The sequence below is a fragment of the Rhinoraja longicauda genome, chromosome 33 (assembly GCF_053455715.1).
Source record: "Rhinoraja longicauda isolate Sanriku21f chromosome 33, sRhiLon1.1, whole genome shotgun sequence".
In the NCBI taxonomy this organism is placed as follows: Eukaryota; Metazoa; Chordata; class Chondrichthyes; order Rajiformes; family Arhynchobatidae; genus Rhinoraja; species Rhinoraja longicauda.
The window spans coordinates 18,479,153-18,492,727 of NC_135985.1; the positions used below are offsets into that span (position 1 = coordinate 18,479,153).

Below are 13,575 nucleotides of genomic sequence, written 5' to 3' on the forward strand. Positions count from 1 at the left end.
ATGCAAATCTCAGCAGTATAGCAGAGGAACAAGCCCCTTGGCCCACATTGTCTGTGCTGAACATGATGCTGACCATCTCTTATCTGCCAGCACATAATCCACACCCTTCCATTCCCTGGGTATCTATATGCTTATCCAAAAGTGTCTAAATGCCACTCTTGCATTTGCCTCAACCACCACCCCAGGCAGCGTGATTCAGGCGCTCACCAACCATTGTGTAAAAAAAACTTGCCCTTGACATCTCGTTTAAACTTTTCCTCTCTTACCTTAAAAATATGCCCTCTAGTATTTGATTTTGGGAAAAAGGTTCTGACTTTATACCTCTCACATTTTTATATACTTCTATCAAGTCTCCCTGCAACAACCAGCATTCCAGAGAAAACAATTCAAGTCTGTCCAACCTCTACCTGTAATGAATATCCTCTAATCCAGGTATCATTTTGGTAACTATGACTTCCATCACAAACTTCACCTTGAACTTGCATGCTTCCAGCACCTTTGTCCAGAATTTGCTGACAAAATAAGTAAGAGATGTAAATTGTGCAGAAATTGAGCAGGTCTACAACTAGTTTTGGGTGGTTTCCATCATCCTGCTATTAGCCCCATGATATTGGCAGCTCACCCACTCAAACTACTTCATTTATTGGAAGTACTCAAAGTATTTACATTTTAAGGATGCACTATGCTTGCCATAGAATATTTTGGTTTCCACTGAGCAATCTCAACAATACAATGATTAAAGTAATCCTAGTTAATCACATCCTAGAAGAAAGTAGTATCATGATGCAATAAATTTTCCTTAGAGATTATTTAATTTTTAATGTTTTTAATTTTTTTACTTTTCTCTTTTGTGTTCCTGTGTCTTTGATCTCTCTTACTCTCTATAAATCTAATCTTTCCTCCTGAATTCCTTTTTTGCACTTCTTTCAATACTCACTTAACTCTAGTATGCTTACAGAAACAAGGAACTTGTAAACTCTTGGAACTTGTTTTTGTAGGCATATAATAGGAACCAAAAAATGACACAAATTACTGGAGTAACAGTGGGTCAGGCAACATTTCCAGAGATGTTGCCTGATCCGCTGAGTTACTCCAGCACTTCGTGTCGTTTCAAGTATGGTTTATGTTAGTTTGCCCTTTTCTTCATTGTTCTACTGTTCCCAAACCACAAACCTGAATGGCTAAGCAGTTATTACAGTTGGCTCAAATAACATCATGTTCCTGGATACCTCTCTGCCCCAATATTTTTTTCTGCTTAAGACAAGTTTAAAGCGCAGTGGGTTACAAGAGTAAGGTTACAGTGTATGGTTATGATGTTACTGTTGTAGTGATCCATAAGTATGGAGTAATGACCGAGAAATTTGAGTTCGCATCTTAGCATGGCTGCTGACAAACAAGTTCATTTAATTCACTAAAAATTTTTTAAAAGGCTTGTATCGGTGATGGTGAACACAGAAGGATTAGGTTGCCATAAAAACTCATGTGGTTCGCAGATGTCCTTTAGGGAATGAAACGTGTTGGCCTTGCACACTCTATCCTGCCAGTGACTCAACATCAAATTAGGTTCTTGACTTTTCTCTGAAATGGCTGCGAGACACTCAATTGTATCAAAACACAAAAAATAGAAAATGAAACCAGATTGACTACCTGGCACTGCCCTTGGCATCAGACAGGACAAGAGGACATCAAACTGGTTGATTCACCCAGATTTGTGCCAAAATTGGGAGAGCAATCTCACAGGGACATAGAACAACAGCCTTGACTATTGTCTTATTCATTTTACCATACCTTTTCAATGGTGCAGCTCTTCCATCACAATCGTGAATATGAGCAGGTTTGTTAGGGGTGGGAGCCTAATGAGATCTGATCAGGAGAGAACGGGCGTGGAATGTCCTAACGTTAACTCTGGACCCCATGAAATTCTGTGGGATCAGGTCAAGCGTGAGCAAGGAGTTTGTATCCTGTATCTGTCACCCTTTATTCATCATATCCCTATTTCAGATTTGACATAAGGATGCAAATATTCATCAAAGTCATTGATAATTCCAATCTAGACCATAACTACATTTCATTTTTGTCTTGCAGCTGGTGAATTCAATAGCAAAAACATACGTGGGAACAAATGCATATATGGCGGTGAGTAAATCCACTGATGTTACAAGTGTTACAGAACAGAGCCTTTCCCAATAATGCCCGTATAAATTGGACAATATCGTATTTCTTAAGGCAATCACAGAATACATTGTTTCAATTTATTTTCTAACTCTGTATGCTACTTTTACAAGTGAAATTTAATAGTCATATATAAGTGCGGGAAAGAATGCAATCAGCCTGTGCTAAATACATAACTAATTTGCAGAGACATGCTGTGTGGGCATCCAGATTTTGAAAATACAGGTTGTGTATTTTTCTCGATTTTACTGTGCTTCTCCAGCTTTCATTGCTTGAGATGGGAGAATTAAAGATAATGCAGTTGCTGATGAAATCTGTTTTTTTATCTGCAAATTTGTCAGCTTCCTTATGCACTTGTAACACTTTTAAATTTTGCTAACCAGTGACCCAGGAAAGGAATACAATAGAGAGATTAATAACAAATAAATCATTATTTTACAAGAATTATACATCCTCAGCCTCCATCCTTGTTCAGACTGAGTAGGAATCGTGCTTGCTCCCGCAGATGGTCTGTCTTGCTTCAACCTACAGATTGGGCACCCAGATGTTTCATTCTTATTTATGGTGTTGGAAAGAGACAACCATGCTGTTTTGAAATGTGTCTTATTCCCATATATTCAAATCAAAATCATACTGCTATTACCACTTCTCTTTCTCTTATTAAATGTTTTGTATAGTGTGTATATACACATCTGCAAATACTATCTGTCATCATAATTTTTTTGTACGTATTTATAATTTACCAATGTATTGGAAGTTTGCTTATTTTTCCAAAGTTATTATGGTTTACACCCTCAAAACTAAATCATAATTAAAATTGAGAGGGAAACATTTTAGAGGGGACCTGAGGGGCAACATTTTCAGAGGATAGTGGGTATGCGGATTGAGGCACCAGAGGTGGCTCCTTCTTATACCCCTATCTTATGTGTGAAAATGTTGCCTCTAAGGTCCCATTAAAAATGTTCCTCTCTAACCTTTAATTATGATTTTGGTTTTGTGGGTGGAAAACGTAATGGGTGAGGCTACATTTAAAAGGCATTTAGACAGGTACAATAATTCCCCAAAATTCGCAAATGCCCAATAATTCTAGCTCAGATAGGCAACTTGACCGGCATGGATGAGTTGGAAAGAAGGGCCTGTTTCCATTCTATATAACCTTTATTAATCTAAGTTTTTGCGTCAACACTTACCACTTAATTTTCCTTTTCCAGCTGTTGTAGTATAATTGCAGCATTTGGCCACAAAATGGCCAGATGGGTCAAATTTCTGAAGTCTTGTAAATGAATTTGTTGCCCCTTAATATACCAGAAAATAATTGTATCAACTTTTGATGAAATATTTGCATACATTATGAGTTAATTTTTGGAATGTTGAATTTCGAAATAAATCTGAATAGTATAACTCCATAAATCAAAATGAAAAATAATATACCTATATATATTCATGAAGGCAGCGGGAATCTTTGAACAAGGAAGGGCTGGCATATCTTGAAATAAACTTTTTTTTCAAAGCTTATGAGACTTTGACAATCTGTGTATTTAACCTGATGCTTTAATGTGCGTCTTCAATTAATTAATTTTCAGTCTCTTCCATTACCCACAATGTTGTGCATCCAAGATGGCTATATATGCAGTGTGCAGTTTATTGTGGGAAACTACAGACAGACCGCTTATAGCATATTAAGAACCATGTGATTTAACAGTTTCATTTTTCTAAGCATCTCAGGCTCTTTCCCATGGCTCAGCACATTTATCTAGTGCCAAAGATCTTTATTTACAGGAAGATTTCAATATTCGGTCTCCAGGCTGTATTGACTTCTCTCAGCAGGGGTACAACAATTGACCCTTACATACAGAATGAAAAATCAGTTATATCTCTCTAATCCTGATGGCTAGCCAGTGACCACTGTCTATTTGGAGGGAATATTTTGAACCACAATTGTCACATCTTCCCACAATTAACTAGCTGTGGGGGTAGAGATAAATATTGGATATTTGAGAATGAGCAGTGCCCTTGGACTGAGTTAGCTTCATGGGCGGAGAGGACATTTAAAATGAAAAACAAATTGTATTCAGCTAGCAATCTGTGAAAGAAAAATGGTGTTCAAGAGAAACTCACTATCTAAAACAAAACAAATCTATTTCTCAGCTCAATATAAATAATCATTTATGGCATTGAAATGATAGAGCAACCAACACCAAATATTAATTTATTATTTAGATGGGAACTTAATCTTTTATTAAGTTTAATTAGACAAGAAGGAGGTGTTGAGAAATGGCATGTTTAACAAGTGATATTTTTCAGTCCTGTCCATTTCTGCAAGTACTAAAATAGTCTTTCTAACAATCTAATCCTAATATTGTTTATTAAAGGAAAAAAGCACAGCTGGGCAAGTCTGTAAAGCTTACTTCAAACACATAAGTCTCTTTTTGTACAATGGCTTTTGCAACAGTGCCTTAATTGGATGGAATTTATTTTCTGCTTTGAGTGAAGAATAGCTCATGAAAATCCAGCTTAAAGACGCCTTTGCCCATTAATCAAATTACCCTGCTTTTCTTTGTAATTTGTCAGACGGTGTTGTATTAAACAAGTTCAACCAATGTTTATTTTTATATTATCATACCCAAAAACACATAAATTATATTTTAATTAGAGACATTTACTTCCGTTGAAATCTGTAAATCTGTGTACGTAGTTGACCTGTACATAAGGCTTATATGCAGTCTTATCTGTATATAAGGCTTAATTGTATTTATAGTCATCATAGACCCCAAAAGTGGTGCTTGCTTGATTTTTTACTGACATTGAAGCATTTACATCATGTAAAAGTGCACTTTATTTAAAATGTATGTTATCCCAAAGATTTTACTGATACAAACTTATTTACATTATAAATCTGGGCAAAATTAAGTTTGAGAATAAATACTGTTAAATGTCTGCAAAAGTGGTTCAATTGTAATTTATTGTCATGTGTACCTATGTACAGTGAATTTATTTTTTTGCATACAATTTCAATAGACAATAGAAAATAGGTGCAGGAGAAGGCCATTCGGCCCTTCGAGCCAGCACCGCCATTCAATGTGATCATGGCTGATCATTCTCAATCAGTACCCCGTTCTTGCCTTCTCTCCATACCCCCTGACTCCGCTATCCTTAAGAGCTCTATCTAGCTCTCTCTTGAATGTATTCAGAGAATTGGCCTCCACTGCCCTCTGAGGCAGAGAATTCCACAGATTCACAACTCTCTGACTAAAAAAGTTTTTCCTCATCTCTGTTCTAAATGGCCTACCCCTTATTCTTAAACTGTGGCCCCTGGTTCTGGACTCCCCCAACATTGGGAACATGTTTCCTGCCTCTGCCTCTTCAATCCCACTATACATTAGGCACAATCATACTAAATATAAGAATGCAGTTATTACCCATTCCCAATTGAAGATGATGGTAAGACATCTTGAATCATTGTACAAAATGTGAGAATTAGAAAAGCACCAGCTCTGCCATCCATTAAGATCAGAGTTGATCTGGTCTCAACCTTGCCTCCAGTTTCTTATCTGCTTGCCATTACCCTTGATTCCCTTGCAAACCAAAAATCTGTGTGATTCTTGAGTATGATTCAGCCTCCTTGGTTCTCTGAAGTGGAGGATTCCAATGCTCTATGACTCTGAGAGCAAAATTCTCTCATCTCAGTCATTAATGGGCATTCTCTTCTGAAACTGGATCTGCATTCTGCCTCAAGGGTAAGCATTACCTTACTGGTACAATTGTTCAACCCTAATGTGTCACTCCCACCCCCAGTACCCAGGTTCTTTATTTAAATGTGCATTGGAGGCATTCCATATATGCATTGGAGGCTAATGCATTGCCTTAGTACCTACTCTGCTTGAATAAGATTTATTCTTATAAGACTTGAATAAGTCTTTATTTGTCTTGTCTGTTCAAGCTTTCCTCTTAAGGTAACCTCTTCAACCCAAGAATCAGCCCAGTGAACCTTTCTGAAATGCCTCCGAAACATATATGACCCATATTTAAAAGAGGAATTTGGATGCTGTGGTGGGGGTGTGTGGAGGGGGTGGTGAATGACACATCGGGGTTGAGCAGCAAGGCTGTGGCACTGAGCCTTGCTCTGATGCACAGCAGGGAAGGGTAATGTCAGAGAGAGCCATAGTGATAGGTGATTCTTAGTTAGGGGCACAGACAGGAGAATGGGCGGCAGTTGTCGAAACTCCAGGATGCCTCCCTGGTGCCAAGGTCCAGGATGTCTCAGAGCAACTGAATTACATTTTCAAGGATGAGGCTGCGCAGGAAAAGGAATGAGGTGCTGTGAAATGAGTATCGTGAGTTAGGTAAAAGGTTAACAAGCAGGACCTCCAGAGCAGTGATCTCTGGATTACTTCCAGTGCCACATGCAAGTGAGGGTCCGAACTGGAACATAAGAAAATGAATGTGGGGCTGAGGAATTGGGGCAGGGGGCAGGGATTCAAATTTCTGGAACATTGCGATCTCTTCTAAGGCAGAGGTGACCTGTATAAGTGGTATGGATTATAGACAATAGACAATAGGTGCAGGAGTAGGCCATTCACCCCTTCGAGCCAGCACCGCCATTCAATGCGATCATGGCTGATCACTCTCAATCAGTACCCCGTTCCTGCCTTCTCCCCATACCCCCTCACTCCGCTATCCTTAAAAGCTCTATCCAGCTCTCTCTTGAAAGCATCCAACGAACTGGCCTCCACTGCCTTCTGAGGCAGAGAATTCCACACCTTCACCACTCTCTGACTGAAAAAGTTCTTCCTCATCTCCGTTCTAAATGGCCTACCCCTTATTCTTAAACTGTGGCCCCTTGTTCTGGACTCCCCCAACATTGGGAACATGTTTCCTGCCTCTAATTTGTCCAATCCCCTAATTATCTTATATGTTTCAATAAGATCCCCCCTCATCCTTCTAAATTCCAGTGTATACAAGCCTAATTGCTCCAGCCTTTCAACATACGACAGTCCCGCCATTCCGGGAATTAACCTAGTGAACCTACGCTGCACACCCTCAATAGCAAGAATATCCTTCCTCAAATTTGGAGACCAAAACTGCACACAGTACTCCAGGTGTGGTCTCACCAGGGCCCGGTTGCATCTGAACCGGAGGTGAACCAATACCCAGGCAGCTTCGCTAGTGCTAAACTGGTGGGTTTAAACGAGATTGGCAGGGGGACGGGATCCTATGCAGGACAGAGGCAGGTGAGAGGCTGGAAGTCAGTATGGCTGCTGATGAAAGAAAGTTCAGTGGACAAAATAGGCATGAGCATGGCAGGAGTGAGGAAGGACTTGATTTAAATTGCACATATTAATGCGAGAGGCCTGGCAGGTAAGGCAAAGGAACACAGGGTTGATAGATATGGGTGACTGCAATTACAATTCCGTTTTGGACTAATCTTTTCATATTCATATGTTTAGAAAAGATTGGCTCGATGATCTATTCTCTATGACCGTATTTTAGTTTTCAATTCTCCCCTGTACTCTCTGTATTTTTATTTATTCACAAAATGCTGGAGTAACTCAGCAGGTCAGGCAGCATCTCAGGAGGGAAGGAATGGGTGATGTTTCGGGTCGAGACCCTTCTTCAGACTGATGTCAGGGGGTGGGACAAAGGAAAGATATAGGTGGAGACAGGAAGTTAGAAGGAGAACTGGGAAGTGGGAAGGGGGAGGGGGGGGGAAGAGAGGGACAGAGGAACTAAAGTTGGAGAAGTCAATGTTCATACCGCTGGGCTGCAAGCTGCCCAAGCGAAATATGAGGTGCTGTTTTTATTGGTGTCCTGCTATATAATAATCATGAGATTTATCATAAACCTTTTTCTATTTAGTTAGTAGAATGTTAATTCCAATGCTGACCTCTGGTTTCCTTTGCACATTCTCCCTTTGACCACGTGGGTTTCCCCCTAGGTGCTGTGGTAACTTCCCACATCCCAAAGATGTGAGCTTTGGTAGGTTAATTGGCCTCTAGCAAGTAGTTAATAGGATTGCTGAGAGAATAACAATGGGAAAACTATAGGATCAGTGTTATTGGCTTGATGGTCAGCACAGACCTGTTGGGCCAAAGAACCTGTTTCCATGCTGAATGACTCTCTGACTTTTAAGCTCATTCACATTTAATTTTTCTTATTTCCATCTGTAACAACTTCAACGCTAATAGTATTGTGTATATAAGCACTTCCTAATCTAAATCCTAAAATCAAGCAAGTGAACTGTGATCTGATCTGATCTGGATTCAAAATTAAGGGATTGAGGGAGAATTGAATCAGCCAAATTCAGGTTGGGTTTGAAGTGGAAAATTCCTTATCACAGCATTGATTACCGATAGAATTGCAGTCTTTCCTCATACATATGTTATGCACAAGAAAATTGAAGGATAATTGAAGATGTTAGAACTCCTAACTCTTCCATTTAACAATTGGTTGCTGAGTTTTTTTTTATACTTCCAAAGAACTTAAAATGTAGTTTTGCATTTATTGGGTTACCCTTTTGCCCTTCATTACTGTTGATTATAGCCAATTATCGCTGTGTAATTGAATGGGAAAAACTGCTTTATTTAATCATATAACCTGAAGGTTAATGTAAATTAGGTTTTGAAGGTACTCTGTAGTGGGAGAATCTATAATTACAACTGGTTGCATATTTTCTCATCCTTCTTGTAAAACAGCAGATTTAATTTGATTTTTTTTATCATTGCCCAGGCATCTCTATTCTATTACTTGGATGTTTCTGATACATTTCTTTTATAACAATAAACATTCAGTGGCCAGATTAGTGCTTGAAAAGGCATAAGAATGCTTTTATTTCCTTGATGCTATTAAAAACAATCTGCTTTATATAGAAAGAAAAATTAAACCTTTGCTATTCAACCTATTATTTGCCCATGCTTGAAACTGATGTTTGATTTTGGCTCATCACCTAGAAATCTGAGAGTCTTCTGTGGCTGTTTTAAATATTTTTCCTTTACAGCAAGTCAGATTCCGGCAGACCAGACGAACCATTAATGAACCACTGATCATATCACAATCTGATGATTCATACTGTCATCAGTCTACCTTTAGTAATGTGCTAATTATTATAGCAATTTTGAAAAAGTAGTAATTGGAACCTGTTGTATTTCTCTACTAGAGTTTTAAAATCTCTACTTGCAAAATTTATATTATATTTTAAGTTCCATATTTACTTTCATAGATAAACTACATTTAAGAATTTAAAGTGGCGGTATTAACTGAATGATGTAAATGATGTATAAATTCCTCATTAAAGCTTTAACGTTGCTGCATCTGCACCATAATGGGACACAGATTTGTGGTTCCTCCTGAGAGTCAGAGTAAAAATCAAATAGATTATTTTGTCTGCCTCTGAGAACTTGGCATTAGAACAGCTTTGGTGAAGGCTGAAAGTGTACAGTCCCTTTGTTTCTTCTCATGAAGCAAACACAATATGGGTGGTAATGTTTAATTTATTAAATAGGAGGATTTATATATTTAAGTGAAATGAAAATACATAAAATGAAATCAATGCAGTTGAGTTTTTTGATTATGGTTCAGAAATGTAGCCCTTAAACAGCTCTTATATTTGTTTACAGCCAGAAAGGATAGCGGGAGAACAGTACGGAATACATTCAGATGTGTGGAGTTTTGGGATATCTTTTATGGAGGTTAGTGAAACATCTGTTTATCTGGTACATCTAAGAACAAGAATGTTCTACTCTTTTCATTTGCTCCTTTTTCCATTCTGTCTTTAAATTGCACAATTAGAATCTGCTGGAGCTTGGCTTGAGGACAGCAGGGATGGAGGCTGTAAATAGATATGATTTACTTGGGTAAATCACAGGGAGCTAGAATGTGTTGTAGAACTGTTCCCTCTAACATGACAAAGTCTTCTAGGGAGGATGAGAAAGTTCCCATCCTACCAGTAAGTGTCTGATCTCAGCCCAGGTTAGTTCTCTGATTTTGCTCCACCTCCAGTAGGTAGAATGAATAATATAGAAAATGTGTTAATTTTTCTCTGTACTTAAGCTGTGGACAGGACCACAATCTTTTGAAGACACAGGATACCTGTGGATGCTGGAATCTAGAACAGCAAGCAATCAGTTGCAGAAACTCAGCAGTTTGAGCAACATCTGTGATTAGAAAGGAATGCTTGCAGTGTAGCATTCAGAAGCTTTGTTATTTTGGGATTCCTTGGGAAATGTGCTAAGATGCTATATAAATACAGATCCGTTGCTTTTCTTTTATTTTTGCATACCTTTTGGCTTAGCAAAGAGTCCCAAAGAGCTCTGCCGAATCAACATCAAACAATATATTGAAGCTTGAGGAAGATTAGATAATGAGGAAGATTACCAAAACCTTGGTCAAAGGTGTATCTTAATGATGGAAAAAGAGGTTTGTAGATGTAATTTCAGAGTTTGATTTGGTAGCTATTCCTGGTAACTGAATCTCAGCTACCAATAATAGAACAATTATAATCACAGAAGAACAAGAGGCCAGAATTGGATGAATGCAAATATTTTGGTGGAGATCATTTGAGTAATGGAGGTCTAAGACTATAAAAGCATTTGAAAATCAAAATAAGAATTTCGGAATCAATGCATGAGAAGTCAGTGTACAGCAACAAGCATGGCACCAAGATTTGATGTAAGTCAGGCAACAGAGTTATGAATGATCATGTAATTGTGGAAATTGGTATTTTGGAATAGGTGACTAAAGGTAACAAAGGCATGGGTGATTGTGGTGTCAGCAGTAAATGAACTGAGGCAGTTTGCATGGAAATGGAAATAAACAATCATGGTGACGGCCCAGATATAAAGACTGGATCTGAACTTTGGCGTCAAACATGGTTGCAAATAGTATTGTTTAGTTTCGAAGCAGAGAAAATTATTTTCTTAATTTGGTCTGAATTAAGCATTCATTCTTGAAAAAATATTTGCTTGCATTTGCTATGCAGGTTACAGCCAGTGTATAGTGTTAATCTTAAGGGGAAATAAACAAATTGCATGAAATTTTCCCATGGATTTTGCATTACTAGTAATGTCCGCCAATCATTTAAAACCTTCACAGGAACTGCTCGGCTTAAATGTCAGGTATCTCAGGAATATCTCAAGTTCACTTGTTTCTAAGGTTTCAATTTATTGTAGGGCATTGAACCTTTCAGTTAAAAGAATACTACTTCACTTCATTGATTTCTATGCATACCTACGCTGTATATTGCACATGGTAATTCTGTGATATTGTTCCATTCAACTGACAAAACATAGTTGTTTAGATGGCCGAATAGGATTCGATAAAGAGCTGAGTAACTACAATTCAGTGTTATTTATTCTATTGAGTTGCACCACTTGATTTTGTTTTGTACATTTCTGTCCACTGGTACTGAAATTCATATTCTTCTGAAATTAAATCAGGCAATTACAGTACGTCAGGCTAATAGATTGATTACAGTTCTGAGGCAAATAATAGCCAGAAGTTCACCTTCCATGTCTGTTTTTAGCACGTTTCTTGCCTTCATAAATCACATTAAAGGAAGCATTTATTTAAAATACTAATTAATGGTAAGTGCCTGTTTATGAACCTAAGGCAAGCCCTTATTAACGAATTATAATTTCCACATATGTGCTCAAACTTGAAACAATGCTGTATTATTCAGGCTGAATATGCTTTCTGATGTAAATTTTGGTTTATGTTTTGGATATATTGTAATTCTTGCAGTGTTATATTAAATGCCCGATTGTTTTTATTACATTGAAATAATTCAGCCGAGCCATTCACTACTGCATGTACTACAGTTTAAATTTGGAGGTATTAGAAGATAGCCATTTGGTATCTTTTTTATATTATGAAGAATGCCTGCCTTAGATTTTAGAACAAAACCCCATAATGTTGTCCCTTGAGTTCTACAATATAGTAATTCTACTGAAATAATAGGGCAGTCTTCAGTCAACAGCAATGATTAGAAGTGAATAAAAACAATGCAGTTTGATTTCCTCTTTTTCACTTAAGTTTCAGTCTGAAGAAGGGTCTCGACCCTAAACGCACCCATTCCTTCTCTCCTGAGATGCTGCCTGACCTGCTGAGTTACTCCAGCATTTTGTGAATAAATACCTTCGATTTGAACCAGCATCTGCAGTTATTTTCCTACACTATAAGTTTCAGTTTATACCTCTTGAATTAATATTGACCAGAAGTCTATCCATCTTGAAATTTCTATAGCAATCTGCAATGACTTTGCAATAAACTAAACTAATCTACATTGAGTCTGTGTACTTTGGATATTCCAAGATATCCCAAATGTGTAAAGAAATTGGGGCACAAAATCATGGACAGTTACATGTGTAAATCTGTAAATACCTTAAAACGTATATAGCTTTATGCTAAATATTGGTCACTATTAACAAGTTGAGTGATGTGGCCAAAAATCTGTTTGCAATACTCCAAGCAGACTTAATTGGAAAGGTTTTGGACAGAGTGATGGCCGATGGAGAAACAAGGACCTGTTTCTGGTTTACAAAATAGATTGTCAGATAAAAAAACAGGTGTGAAACAAAAGGACTGAAGAGTTGCAAATTATGAAGCCAGAGAAAGGAATATGGGTGGAAAAGAAAGGGAGAGGGGAGAAATATGTGTGTCCTGATAGGGCACAAGGAAAAGGAGGGGCGAGATAAATGGGGTGGGTGTTGGAAGAAAGGGGTAATGACAGATGGTGTTCAGTGTGGGAAGCTGAAAAGTTCTGATATTCAGCAGAGGAAGTGTGAATGTTGATGAAATGCTAAATGGTAACGTGCTTACCTTTGAAAAAAGCAAGAGAGATACTGGAAGATTTTGATCAATAAATAGGTCATTAGAACTTGTGTTGCAGTATTTAAAAGTAAATAAAACGTTGGGATTTATGGGAAAGGATGCCGTTCTTAAATAAGGAGGTGATAAAATGTAGTACGGCTTTTATGAGGCCATATTTGTATTGTTTTGTTAGCCGGTGAAATCCTTTCTAAGGGATCAGAAGCATTGTGCTCTTTATAATCCAGTGGCCTGAATTAATAATTCAAATCCAGCAATGAATTTAAATTCAGTTTAGTAAATCTGAAAATAAAGACTGTGTGATATGACAATTGGATTAAAAATATATATTTTCTGGATCTTTAATGAAGGAAATCTATCGTCTTTACTCAGTCTAGCCCACTTGCTAACTTGCTGCAATTTTGACTTTGACTACTTTCTGAAATGTACAATAAGTCACTCAGTTTAGGGATGAGAAATAAGTGATGGTTGCCAAATTCCCAATTTTTTAAAAAAGTTGCCATTGTATTTGCCTCATTCACAGTATCACTATTCCAGATCATGGCATGTCACATGAAAATGGTTTTATTCGATTGTGTTGAG

General features: G+C 37.7%; 1 protein-coding gene across 3 annotated transcripts in view; it reads left to right on the forward strand.

Annotated features, from left to right (window-relative positions):
* Positions 1-13,575, forward strand: part of map2k5 (mitogen-activated protein kinase kinase 5) — a 239,605-nt gene that overhangs the window by 135,264 nt on the left and 90,766 nt on the right. For all 3 annotated transcript variants that reach the window (XM_078427570.1, XM_078427571.1, XM_078427572.1), the window contains 2 exons: positions 2,086-2,136; positions 9,786-9,857. In XM_078427570.1, the coding sequence (XP_078283696.1) occupies positions 2,086-2,136; positions 9,786-9,857 (123 nt within the window). The remainder of the gene's footprint in view (positions 1-2,085; positions 2,137-9,785; positions 9,858-13,575) is intronic.